General features: G+C 45.9%; 6 protein-coding genes across 6 annotated transcripts; 3 read left to right on the top strand and 3 right to left on the bottom strand.

Annotated features, from left to right (window-relative positions):
- Positions 1-1,176: 1,176 nt before the first annotated feature.
- JR316_0010870 (Terminal uridylyltransferase cid1) lies at positions 1,177-4,517 on the top strand (the record flags this gene model as incomplete). The annotated part of the gene is made up of 11 exons (XM_047896534.1): positions 1,177-1,468; positions 1,537-1,623; positions 1,681-1,878; positions 1,942-1,963; positions 2,023-2,161; positions 2,221-2,252; positions 2,305-2,373; positions 2,433-2,541; positions 2,593-2,646; positions 2,700-2,759; positions 2,811-4,517. 11 exons carry the CDS (start codon positions 1,177-1,179, stop codon positions 4,515-4,517), a joined length of 2,769 nt encoding a protein of 922 aa, XP_047744579.1.
- Positions 4,518-5,362: 845 nt separating this feature from the next.
- Positions 5,363-5,918, bottom strand: JR316_0010869 (U6 snRNA-associated Sm-like protein LSm7; the record flags this gene model as incomplete). The annotated part of the gene is made up of 4 exons (XM_047896533.1): positions 5,363-5,484; positions 5,548-5,619; positions 5,686-5,854; positions 5,907-5,918. The coding sequence occupies 4 exons, from the start codon at positions 5,916-5,918 to the stop codon at positions 5,363-5,365; spliced, it is 375 nt and encodes a 124-aa protein (XP_047744578.1).
- A 281-nt stretch (positions 5,919-6,199) lies between these two features.
- Positions 6,200-9,662, top strand: JR316_0010868 (Importin subunit beta-1; the record flags this gene model as incomplete). Its single annotated transcript, XM_047896532.1, has 15 exons — positions 6,200-6,239; positions 6,308-6,366; positions 6,436-6,540; positions 6,602-6,880; positions 6,957-7,109; positions 7,166-7,315; positions 7,369-7,479; positions 7,533-8,176; positions 8,243-8,387; positions 8,452-8,523; positions 8,575-8,716; positions 8,778-9,112; positions 9,177-9,273; positions 9,334-9,572; positions 9,639-9,662. The coding sequence occupies 15 exons, from the start codon at positions 6,200-6,202 to the stop codon at positions 9,660-9,662; spliced, it is 2,595 nt and encodes an 864-aa protein (XP_047744577.1).
- A 1,482-nt stretch (positions 9,663-11,144) lies between these two features.
- JR316_0010867 (Flavone synthase) lies at positions 11,145-12,586 on the top strand (the record flags this gene model as incomplete). The annotated part of the gene is made up of 7 exons (XM_047896531.1): positions 11,145-11,287; positions 11,359-11,481; positions 11,551-11,904; positions 11,965-12,043; positions 12,110-12,198; positions 12,256-12,469; positions 12,533-12,586. The coding sequence occupies 7 exons, from the start codon at positions 11,145-11,147 to the stop codon at positions 12,584-12,586; spliced, it is 1,056 nt and encodes a 351-aa protein (XP_047744576.1).
- A 416-nt stretch (positions 12,587-13,002) lies between these two features.
- On the bottom strand, positions 13,003-15,858 carry JR316_0010866 (Dual specificity protein kinase shkA; the record flags this gene model as incomplete). The annotated part of the gene is made up of 12 exons (XM_047896530.1): positions 13,003-13,093; positions 13,153-13,203; positions 13,266-13,287; positions 13,336-13,341; positions 13,397-13,423; positions 13,729-13,821; positions 13,886-14,294; positions 14,802-14,900; positions 14,949-15,170; positions 15,240-15,416; positions 15,471-15,609; positions 15,656-15,858. 12 exons carry the CDS (start codon positions 15,856-15,858, stop codon positions 13,003-13,005), a joined length of 1,539 nt encoding a protein of 512 aa, XP_047744575.1.
- A 670-nt stretch (positions 15,859-16,528) lies between these two features.
- On the bottom strand, positions 16,529-19,121 carry JR316_0010865 (uncharacterized protein; the record flags this gene model as incomplete). Its single annotated transcript, XM_047896529.1, has 7 exons — positions 16,529-17,278; positions 17,336-17,464; positions 17,525-17,770; positions 17,822-18,193; positions 18,249-18,536; positions 18,832-18,964; positions 19,039-19,121. 7 exons carry the CDS (start codon positions 19,119-19,121, stop codon positions 16,529-16,531), a joined length of 2,001 nt encoding a protein of 666 aa, XP_047744574.1.
- Positions 19,122-19,238: the final 117 nt, after the last annotated feature.

Here is a 19,238-nt window from a genome sequence, read left to right as displayed (position 1 = left end):
ATGTACTGTTGTATTGACAGAGCTAGTCCTATTGAAGCGGCTAGATATTAATTCTCAGAAATATGGCTCAATGACTGTCCGTTTTACAGGCCAAATCAGATGCGTCTAATGCCTCCTCCAACGGAGACATCTATGACTTATTTTGGCTGACCCATTCTACCAAAAAGTTTACGGTGGCCACCGATATTTCAAGACTTGGTCCCTATGTACCTATTCATATTGTGCCCTTACATGTCAATTTGGACAACCAGGTTGTTTGCGGAAACAAGATATTTATTTCATGGACGTTGGCCCTTTCAAGTTTGGCATAATCGATTGAGGATTAAGCTCGCAGTCCACCTGTGAGCATTATATTTAGCGCAGCTTGGAACCTCATGTTTCCGATTCCAAATCGCCAGGTAATTACGCATTGCAAATGAACATAATACATAATGCTCATAGCTCACAGGAGTTCCTGGAATCGCGGGATCGGGAGTCCAGACGCTATGTTCTGTCGGTTACCTCAGAATCATTGAGATAGGCCAGGCTATGATTGCTGCCAAACGCACATCAGTTGCACTCGGGATACCTAACCGCCATGGCTCCCAGGAGATATCACACACGTCCGGAGCCGGCCTTAACACCACTGTCCAGATCTGGGCAGCGAGTTCTCCACCGGGACCGCACAAATGCATGTCGCATGGCCGCTGTGACTCAGGTTTGGTGGATGGGTTTCAAACCCCGTGAAGCTAGAGAGGCTTGCAGGGGCCCTTAGACATCATCTCGCTTGGAGGATGGGAAGTGAAATGATGTCTGGGAAGGCTATTTAGGTGTGAATGACATGGAGAGCCAAAAGGGTGGCATGGATGTGGTTCTGTTCACACCATAGGGGCACTTGAGAGCGGTAGATGTGGGAGTGAGGCCCAAGCTACCAACAAGGGCACGAGGACGGCTAGTACAATAGATGACACGCTGAGAGATTCGAGCAATGCGATGGGTGGATGAATGAAAAACATAATAGGGAGTGTGCCGATTGGTAGCCGAAGCTTGATTTGGGTTTGGCTGCTATAACGGGTCCATTTATCTTCTGAACCTGACAAGTCGATTCTATTGGGCCTGGTGCATATCATCAGCCCACTGTCCTTGTTCCAATCTTCCCCGACCAAGTGGTGGCTGGATCATCCTTTCCATCACACCATGGCCTACACACAGACCCTCAGTCCCCAGCCCCTACACCAGCAGTACCATCCTCCCAGTACCGCCTCCACACCCCCCATGCAACGCCGCCAGGCTACCAAGCAGAGATTCGTAGCAGAGCTATCCCAATGTCTCTTCGACTTCGTAATCCAGCTCCTTCCGACTCAGGAGGAAATGGCCGTCAAGGAGGATGTCCGCAAGCTGCTTGAGCGCCTCATCCGTACCATAGAACCCGACAGCCGGCTACTGTCGTTCGGGAGCACCGCCAATGGTTTCAGTCTACGGAATTCCGGTGAGAGAGATTGCCTCTACTGCACGATTCAACATCTAAATGTCAATGACAATGTGGCGTGCATGCAGACATGGATCTATGCTGTCTAATCGACTCTGAAGAGCGCCTCTCAGCGACCGATCTCGTAACCATGTTGGGCGACCTTTTGGAACGAGGTCAGAGATATTTGTGCGATCCTTCCAGCTCACACTGTGCTCATGCCCATCGTCTAGAAACAAAATTCCACGTCAAGCCCCTACCCCACGCCCGCATACCTATCGTCAAGCTATCCCTCGATCCATCGCCCGGACTTCCGTTGGGGATCGCCTGTGACATAGGCTTCGAAAATAGATTGGCGTTAGAGAATACACGCCTTCTCATGTGCTATGCCATGATTGACCCGACTCGTGTTCGGACAATGGTTCTCTTCCGTGAGTCCATTCTCTATTCCAGCCACGAGCACCTCTGATCTGGGCCGCATCTATGCTCGATAGTTAAAGTTTGGAGCAAAAGAAGGTAAGTATTCAGAACCATCGTTCATCCAAGGTTGACACCAACCTATTGCCACTGTTCAGAAAAATCAACTCCCCCTATAAGGGCACTCTTTCATCTTACGGCTATGTTCTTTTAGTAATTTATTTCCTCGTCCATGTCAAAAATCCTCCGGTTCTACCTAATCTACAACAAATGCCACCATTACGTCCAATATCAAAGGTGAGTAGACAAATGTATTGTATGCAGCACTTTTAGGTGGTTACTTTTGATGTTCGCAGGAGGACACTCATCTTAACGGACATAATATATGGTATGTACATCTATCAACATTCCAAGAAGTTCATATACTCAGTCCATGACAGGTTTTTCGATGACATCGATCTATTGCGCCAACGATGGCATTCCGAAAATGTTGACACTGTAGCTGAATTGTAGGTACTTTGCATTGCCCACTGTTCATCTCGGCTCAACAATCTTTTCCTTTCTGAAGATTAATAGACTTCTTCCGATATTATTCCCGAGATTTTACATACAACACAGGAGTTGCCTCAATACGCGCAGGATTGCTGAAAAAGGAATCCAAAGGCTGGCAGAATGAGGTATGTTATATCTATTTGCATTTATTTTAATTGTTGAACATTCCATTGTAGCTTTCAGCAAGCCGGTATAACGATGCTAGAGAGCGGAATCGGCTCTGCATAGAGGTACATATCGCTGGTTTTCGTCACGCGATCGGTCTGACATCAACCTTGCTCAGGATCCTTTCGAGATCGACTACAATGTTGCAAGATGTGTCACCAAGGACGGCCTATATACAGTAAGTTTGGAAGCATACATTTACTTCTATGTCAGCAATAACTCTGTCCAGATACGTGGGGAATTTATGCGTGCAGCTCGCATCCTCGCCTCTCGCCCTGATCGGGCAATTGTCGCTCTGGCAGAACTCTGTGAAGAGAGAAAAGACGAAGAACTCGTTGTCGCTCCCCCGTATCATTCAAGGCCTCCTACTCTGCCACCTCAAACTCCTTATACCGTTGGTAGCCAGACTTTCCGAACAAAGGTTGCCGAGCGATTCTCTCCGCCTGCTCAGTTCTTTGAGCCTGGGCCCCGTCAAGTTGTTCAGCCGGTTACCCTTCGCCCGCCGCCTGAACATATGGCACCGAAACGTGGCAAATGGACAAGTCCTCCTCCTCCTGATGCATCCTCTGCCGATCATACCCTCTTCGAGAACCAACTGGGCATGGGACTCCAACTGGCGACCTCTTCGACAGAGGCTAGGGAGAAAGATGATCCTTACAATTCCTCCGAAAGTAACAGCGAGGTCTTCACTGATGAAGGATCGGATATTGCGGAAGACGATATCAAATCTGTTAGGTCGTACACAGAAGGCACTACCAGTTATATACCAGGTTCTATGCGCAGACCTTCATGGCATACCCATGACACCGCACGCGCAGCACCACCCGTCGACGCCTTCTCATCTCCTGGTTTATCATCCAGGTCATCATCTATCAATCGAGGCCGATTTTCTCGCCCTGTTGAAAAATTTGATTCGTCTCCGCCCATTGCTAGCTTCTCCCCTGACTTCAGTTCATCGTCATCTCGGACGGACTTGAGTCGACGGTCCTTTTCTGCCAGGCCTCTCAAAGGTCCAGTTTTATCTTCCAACACACCATTAGCTATCGCCACGCCTCTTCCACCGTCTCCAGCATCCCCTGTCGACTCACGATTTTCCGATTCATCCAATGTATTTTATCAAACGACCAACACGAGATCTCCACGGCCCACCGCTCTATACCCCAATCACGGAACCCATTCCTCTCTCCTGTCCCATTATCAGACTCAAACAGGATACGTTAATCAAGTCCCTCATGATATTTTCCCATCACATCTTCCACCTTCGTTATCATCATCTATGAACCCCCGTGCCAGTAATACGCCTGGCGCTGGAAACAGGTCCTCCGGCGGACCTGATACACCAACCCCGATGAGCTATACGACGTTGCACAAACACTCGCTGTCTAGTACGACTGTCACTGCCCTCACGCCTCCCCCGTCTACGTCCAAGTTTACTGTCCATTCGAATTCACATTCTTCCCAGCATGCCAATTCTCCGCTGACACCGTCGCATGACGGAAAGTTCACCCAACAGCATGCTGAAGCGAGTTTAGCGAGTAACGAAAACGACAGCAATAGCAAACATCATGCTATACCCAGTCCAAGCCCCGGTAATGGTAGGCCACAGCACGAGGGTGGATCGTTATCTCCAATGCCCTCTGCAGCGCGGACGTCTACGTCCACTTCTACAGGTAGCTCTCCATCACCGTCATCCTCTACCGGTTATTCTACATCTATATCACGCTCGCCGTCGCCACATTCCCCGCCACCACCGCCAACAGCTGTACCGCCTACGGTGCGGAAAGGAGACGACGAAGAGCACCGCCAGTCGCCTACTGCGTCCTCGTTTGCGACTTCGTTTTCTGCCCTAACTCTCGGTGGAGATGTGGGGAATGTAGCGCTTGAAACGGGCCACCTCATGGTTGGGCTTAACCCTGCAGAAGAAAAAGAAAGTTAGTTGCGAGACGTTCCTGTGTTGTCTTTCCGTCATCCCCTTTGCCGCACCTTGGCCTGCTGGCTGTCTGTTAAGGAAAAATAACACGGCCAGAGCTGACTGAGAACCCGGTCCTCCATCTATGCATGTCCCCATTTCTCTTTTCACATTTGGATCCAACTCTGGCTGAGCGACAAGATCAAGAAAACATCAGAATTCATGAAATTCTACAACGCCTGCATTTACGTATTATTGAAAGAGCTTATTGACATGACAAAGGTTCAGATCGATTTACGTCTTGCCTTCTTCCACAATAACAAAACCAGCTTCGTCATCGTCACCAACAATATTCGACTCGTTACACTATATATTCTTCAGACCCCGTCACTAGTCGTAATCCTTTCCTTTCAAGCTCTGGCTCTTCGCTCTCTCCACGTTTTATGTCGTTGTTCTGCCCTTTTGGTTGTCCCGTGCCTAGGGAGAAGGGAGACTTGTTCGTTCGTTAGGTTCTTGAAAATGTATCGCAAACGCCAACTTTAGGACCTTGCAAGCGGATTCTCACAACCTTTTCTTGATGTATATACTCTCTTTTTGCTAGATTCCTGTTCTGATATGGCGAGAGAAGTCATGTCGATCAAATGTCAAGGGAAATTTGGGATGAAAGGCAAAAAGGATATGTGGACAATAATGCCTGGTTATAAGGAAATATGTACTTGTATTCGTAATTATATTACCATAGCCGATGAACATCAATGTCTAACGCGATGCCTGACAATTTTGGGAGAGCAGCAACCGAAAAGAAAGAGGAAAGAAATATGATACAGATGATTTTTGCAGTTATGATATGAATTGTGAGTACTTCCATCTTTTCATTGTTCTGCGGCCAAGAAGGGGTTCGCGATTTCCTCCGACCCATCGACAGGATTGAGGACTGTTATTGTTGGGCCACGAAGAACCGTCAGGCCTAGTGTGCGAGTATGTGGCTCTGGGACTATGAGTATGGTTTCTGATCATGAACGATGAAAGGCCAGAGAGCAGAGAATTTGGGACTCACGCTGCATCTCTTCTGTAACATCGTCAAGTACCAGGTTGAGGAGCTGATCATAACCTTTAAGCACACCGGTTACTGTTGGTGTATATGAATATCAGTCATTCTGATGGGCCGCTGGGATAAGAAGATGTGTAAGCGTACCCTCCCGACCGCCAGTGAACTTTACTCTGATGCGCTCATCGACATACTTTGAGAGATCGAGGATGGCCTCTCGACGGGGCTTGTCTGCTGCCTGTGCCACGGCCGATGATGGGCCACCCATTGTACGCTTTATGGGGCCTCCTCGCCCGCCGCGTGCTGCACCACGACCCTATTTCTTCAGTCGATACGAAGAGACGGATGGATATGGATAGAGTACATACCCGATCTGCCATTGTTAGAGTGTGTGATAGACTCAAATGAGGATAATAGGGCCTTGTTGGTATGAACGGGGCGTGGTTGAAAAAATCAAGTTACCAAACTAAGGGATGGGCCGGCAAGTTGTTTGCTTTGACCTTAACCCATCACAACATCAACTTGACCCTTTTTTTGCATCTTCGCTCTCCCCTTCATCGGGATCTCGACACTCTCGCCTGCTAGACACAACAACTTATATCTTTGACCGTCCTTTCCTTCGCCTATCTTCTGCCATCGACTCCCTTTCACTTCTCCCACCATGAACGCAACTGAGCTCCTTGCCAATACCCTCTCTCCAGGTACGCCACTTGCCCCTGCGCGTCAACAAACGCGATTGGGCTCATCTCTTTCTTTTTGTCTCTTCCAGACGCCAATGTCCGTCAGGATGCCACCCAGAAAATGGAGGCAGCTGCCCAGGATCGCTATGTATGCTGTTGCATCTCCCAATTCCTCCCTTTTCGTTTGCTCATCAGCCAACCCTTTCTCCAAATGTAGCCAGAGTACATGTCCATGCTCTCATCTGTCCTGAGTGACGAGAATTCCGCTCTTCATGTTCGTAACGCCGCCGCCCTGGCGCTCAAAAACGCTCTTACCGCTCGAGTGCGTGTTCCTTTTTTTTTGCTCCTCGTTGCCGGCTTGTTCATTCTAATCGCGATCGCAGGAGGCTGCCCGGCAAACCGACCTCGGCAACAAGTGGCTTTCTTTAACCAACGACGTAAAATCAAAAATCAAGCAGGATGCCCTTATCACTCTTGGTTCAAGTAACGCAAAAGCCGGCACGTTCGCGTCCCAGGTGGTTTCAGCTATTGCTGCTGTTGAACTTCCAGCGGGGCACTGGCCTGATTTGATCGAGATCCTGCTCGGCTTCGTCAACAATCAGGCCAACGCCAACCTCAGAATCGCGACCCTTCAGACCATTGGATTTATCTGCGAGGCGATTGTGAGTTTTTTTCGCTTTATCATTTTTTTTTTGGAACAACAACATTAAATGGTCTGATTTTTTGGTGACGGCACAGAAACCTGAGATCCTGAGCTTGAGATCAAACGAGATCTTGACCGCAGTCATTCATGGTGCGCGAAAGGAAGAGCCTTCTCCGGAAGTCCAGCTCGCGGCTATTCACGCGCTGTACAACTCCCTCGAGTTTGTCCGCGAGAACTTTGACCGCGATGTAAGTTTTGATTTACTCGATTGTATGATCATGCAGAATTACTGATAACACATCAGGGCGAGCGTAACTACATCATGCAGGTCGTGTGTGAGGCGACTCAAAACGCCTCTGTCGCCGTCCAGGTTGGCGCCTTTGAATGTCTTGTACGGATCATGAGTCTCTATTACGATAAGATGGCTCTTTATATGGAACAAGCATTGTTTGGGGTATGACCTATTTCTGCGTTTCTATGGAATCGTAATCTGATATCACATTATAGCTGACTGTCGTTGGCATGAAACATCAAGATGAGCGAGTAGCGCTTCAGGCCATCGAGTTCTGGTCGACGGTCTGCGAAGAGGAAGTGGAACTTGCTATCGAAGCTCAGGAGGTAAGTATGTCTGTTTCTGGCACATTGAAGATCCGCTTACGCCCTGTCAACAGGCGCAAGAGTACGGCGATGTCCCTGAAAGCGAATCCAAATTCTTCGCCAAAATTGCTCTTCCTGAAATTGTTCCCGTCCTCCTTCATCTCCTCACTCAACAAGAGGAAGAAGCTGAAGAAGATGAATGGAATGTCTCGATGGCTGCCGCAACTTGTCTTGCCCTCCTTGCCGGGGCCGTTCAGGATACCATTGTCCCAGCCGTTATTCCTTTCATTGAGGCCAACATCAAGGCCGAGAACTGGCACCAACGCGAAGCTGCTATCATGACTTTCGGCTCCATCTTGGAAGGACCCGACCCTAATGTCCTGACCCCTCTCGTCAACCAGGCCCTTCCTCTCCTCATTGACATGATGTCTGATACCAACCTCCACGTCAAGGACACCACTGCATGGACGCTGGGACGCATTTGCGATCTTTTGATCACTTGCATCAAGCCTGACATCCACCTTCACCCTCTTATCTCGGCTCTTGTTGCTGGTCTGCAGGATAGCCCTCGTATCGTAACCAATTGCTGCTGGGCGTTGATGAACCTTGCCGATCAGTATGCTGTTTATTATGATGATGACGGTGATGTTCCTCAGAATGGGCACTTGTCCCCCTACTATGAAGGTGTTGTCCAGGCATTGCTGCGGGTAACTGAAAGGTATATTGTCTCATTCTTCTTTTTACGACAAGTGACTTTCGTTAACGTTGAGGTCTTTTGCTTTAGTGCCGGAAATGAGGCGAACTACCGTACTGCTGCTTATGAGGCTATCACCTCCTATCTCACGCAGGCCACCCCTGATGCTATCACCGTTGTGCAGAGCACTGCCGTTACAATTCTTCAGCGAATGGAGCATCTTCTCAGCATCCAGGTAGTTTCTGGCATTACTTTCATCGTGTCTTACCGCACTTTTTATTGACCATTCATTTTTACAGAACCAAATTCTTGGAGTAGATGACCGCAACAATTGGAACGAGCTCCAGAGCAACCTGTGTGCTGTTGTTATTGTACGTAATCTTCTTAACATCTCCTCATCTTGGATCTAAACATGTGTGCAGTGCGTTATTCGCAAGTTGAACGAGGGCATTCAACCCCTGGCTGACCGTATTATGACCCTTATTATCCAACTTATCCAATCCGCAGGCAAGACTTCAACAGTCCTCGAGGATGCATTCTTGGTCGTTGGTGCACTAGCATCAGGTAAATATCAATCATCTAATGAGCATCACACGTAATTCACTACACATTTACCTCTTTCCAGCCCTTGAAGCCAACTTCTCCCCGTACATCCAAGCATTCCTGACTTACCTTTACCCTGCCCTCAAGGCGCACGAGGACACACAGCTTTGTACTGTCGCTGTGGGCATCATCGGCGACATTTCACGCGCCCTTGGCGAGCAGAGCGCGCAGTATGCTGGTCCCTTCATGACGGTGCTCCTGGAGAACCTGCAAAGCGATATCCTCAACCGTAACGTCAAGATCTCGATTCTCTCATGCTTTGGTGATATCGCGCTTGCGATTGGCCCCGCGTTTGAGCCGTACTTCGAGACGACAATGGGTGTCCTGAGACAGGCGGGTGCTGTTGAGCCCAACCCTGTCAGTGTTTTGCGTTTGATATGTTTTCATTTGGCTTTTTACTTATTGCCTGATGATACGACAGCTTGACTATGATCTTGTTGACTATGTCGGCCAGCTCCGTGAGGGCATCCTTGAGGCCTACACCGGTATCGTCACTGGCCTGAAGAAATCCGAGAAGGGTGTGTTCTCTATTCAACCTATTTACCCCACAATACACCTACTTATGTCTGCTACTTAAGCTAACTTGCTCGTCCCTCATTCTCCAAACATGCTGGAACTTGTTCACCGTTGCCTCTCGGATGAGGAGCGCTCTGATTCTCTAGTGAGGTTGGCGTATGGTCTCATCGGTGATTTGGCCGAGTGCTTCTCAAACGGGCAGCTTAAGCAACTGTTCTTGTCGAATTGGCTTGCATCAGAACTGCGCTCTAGAAATCGTATGCCTGATGAAACCAAGAAGACGATGCGTTGGGCACGCGAGGTTCGTCTATACCAATATTGTTTAACGTTGAATGGTTTCTAACAGTTTCATTTTCCCTCGTTACAGATGGTAAAAATTGCTACTCAGTAAATTCCTTCTCTTTTTTCCCTTCGAATATCTCCATCCGTCTATCATTTTTTCTTTTTGTTTTTTTGTTTTGCTTTACCCATTTCAGTGTCTTTTCATATTTTTTTCTCTTTTTCATTCTCGAATCCATCAATCACACGCATGCAATCTACATTTTTCTCGGTTTAGTTGTCTATCTGTTCCCTTCATCAGCCTCTCAAGGAGGCACATCATAAAGTTACGAATTGCATGTAATTAGACGAAACGAACGGACCCTAAAGCTCTTACTACATTTCATGATAACGTTGACCTTTACCTACTAGTAGTATTTCTTCCCTTTTTTTTTCTGTGTCTCCCTTCCTTATATTTTTTTTCCTCTTTTCATTACATTCCCCAGTTCGTCAGTCAGTGAGTTGTGTCCACAGCAAATTCATTTCTCTTACTTGTATCCTTTATCGACCCCAAGTTCTAGCTCTTGTTCAATTCTCTTCCAATTTGTTTTCAATACTATTCCCATCATTTATATTCTCTCTCTTTGGCATTTTCATCGTTTCTGTTTTCTTTCTTTTGCCATGGGGCTTTGTGGGGCCCACCTATGACGTGACAACGTTTCCTCTGGAGTCTTTTGTTTCTTTATTTCCCTCTTAAAGTTATCTTACACCACCACCCGTCGTCATCTACATGTTCTGCTCTCCCTCGATCGCACCGCATTCACACACCACGCTCAACCATCATGATTTGAACCTATCCACTCTTCAGAAAACCATCGTTCTTCGCACTTGCACCTATTGTATTGGTAGAAAAACAAAACAGTTCGATCACCCACATTCTCTTCAACGCTCCATGGCTTAAATTGACATCAATTTCGGTCTTTCTTCTGTTTTTAAGTCTGGAAATATGATTCTGGATTCTAGATTCTGTGCTTTCTTCTCTTGTTCTTGGTTTTTTCTAGCTTATTGTGCTTGAGTTGCCCTCTTGTTATATAATTGCTGAGTTCTGCTTGTTTGGATTTGAGTGGAATTCGTTTGTTTTTTGCTTGCTCTTCGTTCTCCGGTATCATTCACTTTGCTTCAGTTGCAAATTCGCTTTCAATTTTTCTCGGCGGCTACTTTGCCATTCTTATTCTTGAATACTGATGTTGCAAGTCCAGTAGCCCAATTCCTTGAAGTATTACAGGATGATTGTGGGATTAACACTGTAAAGTAAGTGTACATGGCACAGTTATTCACATATCATTGCTTTAGGACCTTGTACCCAAAACAACTCAAGAAGCCCAAAGCACATTCCGTTTGTTCCGTCTACCACTGTCATGGGGCCTTGTGGTCATTTTCAAAATACTTTCCAGCAGGTAAGCCGACGGCGGCATCAAACTTGGTGGATGCATACTTAGCTTTGCTAAAATTGGGGTGCGTGTGCTTGTACAAAGAGGTATTGCTGCTGGGAGTAAGTTACTTCACCCATCGCTCTAGTGAAACTGTGTTCATCATTCTCTTTTGCTCCTGCACTATGTCAGATTACCCACCTTTTCCTCATGATGATAGCTTTCCGGTTCAGGAGCTCCTTGTTGTAGATTACAAACTGTTGAAAGAGGGCGACGAGGAGCAGGCGAACATATTATGGGAAGCTGCCACGAAATTCGGTTTTTGGTAGTAAGCAATCTTGGTTCTTGCAGTGCACCGTTTGTTGCCTTTTGTACTAATGGAGGGCGACTTGACCCAAGCTTGAAGAACCATGAGGCCGATGACTTTGTTGAGCCCATGTTCAAGATGGGTCGGGAAACCCTTGCGCTTCCCTTTGAGGAAAAAATGAAGTACTGGCAGGGTAACAAAGGCGGCTCGTGTGGGTAAGCACGCACTATTGAGCGTAGTTTTATGTACTGGACACACAAAGGCACTGGTGATATTCCACGCAGGTACAAAGCAGCAGGGGCTACATACGTAGACGCAGATGGATCAACGGACATTTCAGAGTTTATCAACGTCTCGAAGGACGACGCCATGGCGTACCCAAGCATCGCTCAACGCGTCTATCCACCCACAGTGAATGAGTTTATGACGGGTACTATCCGACCATTCATACAAACCTGCGTGGCAGAGAACCGCGTTCTTCTAGATGTGTTTAACGATAAATTGGGCCTTCCGAAGGGTACCTTAGCTGATTTGCATGACCACACCAAACGCTGTCTCTCGGAAAGTAGATGTATAAAAGTTCCTGCCGCTCCGAAGGACACAAAAATAGCACTTGGTCGGCACACAGATGTGGGAAGGTGGGTTTTGTTCACCACTCAGTACGGTTCTGTGAGAGTTCATACCATACGCATATATAGCATTTCTTATCTTACGAATCGATTAGGTGGCTTGCAGGTTCAGCTCCCAGGTAACGGTGGTGAATGGAAATACGTCAAGGCGAGTGTCTCCACACCACATTCCTAGTGATTTTGGTTTGTTAACAATTTGGACACTCCGGGCCAGCCAATTGAAGGATATTTTATCTGTAATATTGGAGACTCCCTCCATATCCTGAGTGGCGGAATTTTGAAATCTTGCACCCACCGCGTTCTGTATATATACTTTCTTTTTCCCCACATTTATCTCCACTTATGCAAGCTAATCCGCAGGCCTCCTCCAGGTGCGCAAGCGGGCTATGAGCGGTGGTCTCTTGTGTACTTTGCAAGACCAGCAAACGATGTTAAGCTCGAGGCGTTAGCTAGCCAGAGCTCCCTCATTGCCAATGCCACGCAGAATGCTGATGAGGCCTTATTTTTTTCTGGATTAACGGCAGCTCAGTGGTTTGTGAGAAGGCAAACCAGAAATAGAACAGATCAGGGCAAGGTTTGTTTATGATTTCCCTAAATGACCAAATATCAGTGAAGAATGATTTCAACCATCTTCAAGGATTTCGAAACTATACTCGCTGCAGGTCCCAAGAAAATAATCAGCGCTGTCTAGTCAGTAGCGATAGTAGAGAAAAAAGCGTCAGCCTGTAAACTTCCACAAAAAAGTTGTGAACTACATTTTATCTACTTCTACTGGATTGTAAATATGTTAATGAATATTGTTGTGGTCTTCATGATGAAACCTGATTGACAACTTGCACAAGTCGTTCACCCAAAACCATTGTATCTCGGCTCATACTGTACTGTTCCCACGCTGCTCTCACTGAACCTTCTACGGAGGCCCTAAATGTATTGGTAGCCATGATGTTGTCCACAAAATTGCGGACGTAGAGATGAGGTGCATCTGGATTCTGCCGATATGCGTGCTCTCCCATTGCACATGTTCCTATGTGGAAATTCAACTTCTGGTTTTAACATTGATTTGAAGAAAAAACTTGCCGACAATAAACAGTAGGGTTCGATATCCATTTAGAATGTCGGCGCCTCGAAGAGAGGGGATATTGTCAATCCACAATAAAAGGCTACGTTTAAACCCCTTGACAGAACTTTTAACCCTATCCTGAAAAATAAATGTGAACATTGTTACGCTACTCCCAAATTATGACAGATAAGTCTCACTTTAAAAACGTAATCAGGGCGTTGCCCGGCTCTAGAGTTGTAACTTTTGTACTAAAGTAAAGACGGAGTGAGTATTTTTTGCAGTAAACATCAGTTAATATATCACAACTCACAGGCTGATAAACCGGTAGGGCGCTACACGTTAGTGATTCGGGTATCCAGAGTAAGCGCCCGTTACCGTACCTTTAACTACAAGCCCGATATTAACAAACACACTCTCTCGAACTGATTCAGTTTCACGTACCCAGTTTGGGTAGCAGAGTAAGGTATCCTGAACCAATTTATCGAGAGACTGGGTTTCGTAAAGAACGTGAAGGGTTCTGGTTTTTATTGGGAGTAAATTATCATCCGGAAGCCGTTAATCAATACATATTCAGCAATCACCTGTTGAAAACATTGATGCTATTCGGAGATATTGGATAAGATATCGGCGTTGCTGGTACTGGAAACCAGTCTGTGCAGGCCGAGTAAGAATAGGCTCTCTAGTAGGCTAAACTTAAAAAAAAGCCAGACCGTTGTCATTTTGATTCTGAAGTTGTGCACTTAATTGTGTCGAATCAGGGGATAGTACTTGACTTCGATAGCCAGATGACCCAGTTGGCGAGACAGGAGGGCTTGGAAGCTGCGGCAACATGAGCATCTGGCTTGAACCCATGCTAAGCCGACGACCTTGAAGACAAAAAATTAGCGAGTAAATTTAACCGTGAGGAACTAGTCTAGAATAAAAACCTACTACTTGACTTGGTTAAAGATTTGAGAGTCGCCTCAACTCCGGTAAATGTCGGTCTTCGAACAGGGTCGTGCTGCCAGCATTCCTGTAGAAGGGTCCATAATGTTTTATTCATTGAATCTGGGTAGTTTGGTCTGTTCTTCTTGTCAATTACCCAACGATAAAAGGACCTGCGAGGAACATCGTTGAATGGTATCAAACCGGTGTGTATTTGCCAAGCCGTCATCCCAAAGCTATACACGTCGACTGGGTAATCGATTGGGTCCCCTTCAAGATATTCTGGGGCCATATAATTAGGAGTACCCTGAATGATTCGGGAATTTGACTGAGTCGACACCACTTGGTCCTTCAATTGTGAAAGACCAAAATCGCATATCATGGCTTTCTCATCATCTCCAATCAAGATGTTTGCCTTAAAACAACATTAAATACGGCGTAATTGTGTTGATCAGACTGAATATAAGGCTTACAGGTTTCAAATCAGCATGGATAATGGATTGGTCATGTAAGTACATCATTCCGACTGAAATTTGATGAAGCTATTGCAAATATGTTAGTCATACCAATCTGATCACTGTTAAGCGCCAGACAATGTACGTACCAGAAGAAGACGATTTGACTCTGGATTTTCTCTAATAAAATTCATAATACTGCCATTGGGACAATATTTGATGACAAGAAAAGGCTTTGGGTAGCAAAGGGAGATTAGACTGATATTTATGATGCAGAAAACAGCACATTACCTTTTCGGCTTCCAAGCATGCTCCATAGAACGGGACTATTCGTGGATGATGACTGAGGCGGTGCCTATGTATTGCAGATACCAGTCAGCTGGGAAATGAAAACACAATAATAAACCACAACCAACCAAATTCTTATTTCTTTCTCAAATGCCTATCTTTGAATCGTCAGCGACTACATATTTTGTGAGAGGGTGAGCGTCGGTTTCAACCTTGAAATGTCTATCGTTTCGAACATCCATAGCTAGTGTTTCATGCATTTCCTTAACCGCTACAACCTGAAGACCGTCAAATATATTATAGTTACATCTGAAAAATGAACTCACTTCGCCGTGCCAATAACCACGAAAAACTTTTCCGAATCCTCCAACTCCAATACAAGCATCTTCCACAGCTTCATATTCCACCTCCAGGCTCGTGATTTCCCAAGGGGCGATATCATCTCTTACGAACCCAATAGAAACCTTCTTCAAGACATCTACTGCCCGGCGAATAAATCGCTCAGAAGGTTGTTCGTCATTGCCAGCGTTTGATCGGCTCTGGATATGCTAGCTCGGAGGAAAGGTCTCGATCACCAGGTCTCAGCCATAACATTTATAAAAATTGCTCGAGCGTACCTTCAACAAAGCCGTCAAGGTTTCTTCTAGACGTAAGTTGCTAGCACGAAGGGCATCGATTATTCTCTGATCATTTTGCGAGATTCCTTCAAGGTAGACGATGAATTGTTGATGATCTCGCTTGGCAGCTTCAGCTATTGCTGCCTGCATCTCTCCAATGGAAATGTGGGCTCCGACCTATAGACAGTGCCAACAGTCAGTGCAATGCAGAATGTTTTGGGATATTCATACTTGAAAGACGTTACATGCATCATTCAACTTTGCTTCTGATGCCATAATAGCCTTTTCCATTTGCTCCTGATGCAGCAAACGCCACGCAAGTCCTTTCCCTGAGAGTTCCCTCACCGTATCTCTTACAGAAATGCACGCACTAAAAAAATCATTAGGCCTATACTTTCATCGAGTAGAAAGCCGACCTTTCGAGAATACTAATTTTTGGTTGGATTATCGATGTTCCGCCATTTTCGTATTGGGCAGAAATTTCCACTAAAAGCCTGTCACTCCGGTTGATAAGAAGAGTACAACGTTCTTTATGAGCCTGCAGCACCGGAATCTGTTCCCTTGCCACCTTTATCGCTAAGGCCGCGACATGGAGAATTGGAAGCAGCTCAAGTGGCATTGGGATTGTGCGAGGTCGGGGAGACTCACGGGCACTGGAGAGGCTGGTAATGTTGGGAGGGACAACAACAAGGGGGAGTCAAGTCGGAGCCGTGTTCCTCATAGAGGCGGTGTTTTATATACCCATTATCGGATATGCAGATTGAAGGGCGATGTTTTCTATAGTAGACCAGGTACAGGGTCCAGGTCAACCTATATTATGTCAAAGAACATTTCAAGTCGAGGACGGCAATGCCGGGCGGCGAATTTCCGGCGGCGGGCGCCTGAGCGTATGTCGCACATTCTATTTATTGATTGTAACGTGGTGTCACGCATTACAACTCAGGCAACGGTGCCTCTATGTGACAACGCATTCCCATAAACAGTTGATTGGCTTGTAACACAGAATGTAACGCTCACATGATCAATTGCAACGGGACGGAACGGGGCGTCGGCGTTGGAACCCCGTTATAACAGGATGTTGGTATTGGAATGTCGTTACAAGGCCGTTCCAACATTGTCGCAATAGATGGGGGATATATTGACATGGTATAGGTATAAACCTTGCATAAAACAACAAAAACATTATAATAACAACTGTATAAAGCAAGTAGATCATTATGGAGAACACAATAGCATTTGTCAAGAACAAGTAAAGCGTGAGATAATCAAGATCAAACCTGGAAACCCTATCATCTTGCTCTCAGCGCCCTACCACCTTTCCTTGCCTCTGTAGACACATCCTCCGACAGGCCATTCTCACCAAATTGCTCTTGGACAATCTCTGCTTGAGTTACCTCTTTCTTCTTTCTGCCCTTGGGTCCTATTTGCTGCTTTGATTTGTCCAACTTTCCATCGGTGGCTTTGACCGGAATCTGGGGAGTTTTGTCTAGAACCATCTGGAGAGCTTCTTCACCGTGAACGCTGGTGGCTTCTGGTGTAATGTTTGATTTAATGGAAATCCTATCATCTTCAAGTTGATTGGTGGGGGGCGCTGGCTGGTCATCGGCTTCTTCATTAGACAGCAAAGAGTCTGGTGATAGACTACCATCGACAGCCTCCCGTTCGACATCAGGGATATCTGTATTCGAGACTTGAAGCATGCTGAGCTGAGCCACTACAGCGGCATTCTCTGCCTCTGCCTCCCTTTCTGCCTCCTTTATATCTGAGTGGTTGCTGAATTCTTCATCAGAGCTGGCGTCTGATTGGAATAGCTCTGCTTCCTCCATACCGCTGCTACCTTCATCTTCAACATGCGGCTGTTTGGATTCCGTAAAGGAGAAAACCCAACCATTCCACCAGGCGAAGAGTTTCTGAATGTGCGGTTTTCCTGCTGATTTCATTAAAAAAGATTTGAAGTGCATATACCATCGCTCATATGGTATGCCGGATATCGCACCAACAGAAGCAAACTCTCTATCGGGAGAGTGTAGGAATATAGCCTGGATTTTTGTAAGTAGTATATACTGAAATTTGAATGTTGAAAGTTTGAAACCTACCCAAACAGCCATCAGGGCAATAGACCCTGGTGTCACAACCGAAAGTCCCCACATTCTTCCCTGTGTTCTACCTGATGGTTTTTTTTTTGAATTCAAAGAAGATGGACCAAACAAAACCGTCTTAAGCATCTATACAGAGCCTAGTAAGTAATGTCTTTTACAAAGTAGAAATTTAAGAATTTAACGCACCTTGGCCAGATGACAAGAGCGAAAGATGAATTTCATATTCTTCTGGTTGTTCGGAAACAAGATTGGGGCAAATTTTGAGTACCGTGTTTCCCCAGGTAACTTTAATAAATTTTGGAACTGTTGCAGATTTTTGCGATCATAGTCAACCTGGTAAAATGCCTGTGAAAAGCCAAAGATCTGGCTGGCTGTCGTGGATCTCAATTGGTGAATCATGCTGCGACGGCAGCTATGAAGACCATTCAGAAACTGGGTCAACATTAGCTGGAATATCTCCAAATCTACCGGTAAGTCACTTACCGTCTTCCTAAAATCTGGTGATCCCTTTAAGTCTCCATGCAGATCTTTTGGAATCTCCTCAAACAACTCAGCGATTACTCCGTTCAGCTGGGACATTTCAGACTCATATCGCTTTGCATCCGTGCTGAAAGTTGACGGCCTTGCTACCAAGAATGCTGCTGGAGGAACAAAGGGTTCATTCATAATTCCAAATCGACGTCCTAGCTGCGCAATCCGCTTATCTTTGTTTGATAGCTGAGACGTTTTTGACTTTTGCGATTTCTTCTGTTTCTTGAACCTCATAACATATGTCGCCAGCTCAACATTCCGAATATGGAGCTTACGAATAGTAACTTGTAACTCTCCGATTTTTATTTGTGCCTTTTTCAATGCCTAGAATGTAGATTAAATTGTCAACAATCAGCCAAGGAACAATCTTTTAACAAACCTTGGTATACTCAATCCTCTTTCCCTTTTCAGGATCTACAGAAGGGAATACCCAGTTGTCGGCCTGGGGATTTCTTGCCGCAGCAATTTCTTCAGAAAGTCCTTCGGGGTCCATTTCCGAATCATCGTCCTCTTCAGAAAAGCTGTCAAGATCACCTTTGGAGTCTGAGCTCTGGGTGTTTGATTCATCGTTGCTAAGCACGTCATCTCGTTTCTTTGCAGGAGCTGGCTTCTTAGGATGCTGAGTTCGCGACGGCATAGAGTGGTTGTAGTTGGTAAAAATGTCAAGCTGAGCGGAAACCAGATTAGAGGATCAATTTGCATTATGTAAACATTTTAAACGGCGGTGGTAGATATTATATACATTTTTTGCAATAGCACAGTCAAGCTAATAGTATGTTACAGGATGTAGACAATGATATGAGGCAAGTGTATAAGGGGTATTAGTTGAGTGCAATGCAGATTAGCCAAAAAACATAGCGAAGAGAAATAACTTCTAGATGATTATGCAAACAAAAATGATGACAAGAAACAAATTTGGGAGGTTATAATAACAAGGAGGGATGTCGTTGAGAACGTCAAACATCCAGTTCAGAAATATCACCATAAAATGCATATGTGCGTTTGAGATGGCGGTTTGGATGAATAGTAGCAACGGGATCCTCCTTTTGCAGAGTAACAGATTCTTCCTTCTTCAGATTCAGGTCCTTAGGCTGCCTATGTGATATTTGGTCAAGCATTAATGAGGTGCGCTACTGACTGAGTTTGTAGGATGTGAAAAAACTACTCACCTCCCAAGATGGTCTTTGTGGGCAAATTCATCCCTGCATATCTCCTTTGGGTCTTGTAAAGTGCCGTTGGGCTGAAGCACCATTTGAGACAGCTTGATTAGGGCAGAAACTGCCTCAAGCCTGTTTACATCAGGCTCTGGAGTGTTTGGTGGTGGGGCTGGTACACGAGTGCGCGGCTCAAGTATGCAACAGTGTTTATT

This window comes from Psilocybe cubensis, chromosome 10, assembly GCF_017499595.1.
Source record: "Psilocybe cubensis strain MGC-MH-2018 chromosome 10, whole genome shotgun sequence".
Lineage (NCBI taxonomy): Eukaryota > Fungi > Basidiomycota > Agaricomycetes > Agaricales > Agrocybaceae > Psilocybe > Psilocybe cubensis.
This window is presented reverse-complemented; position numbering and strand designations above follow the sequence as displayed.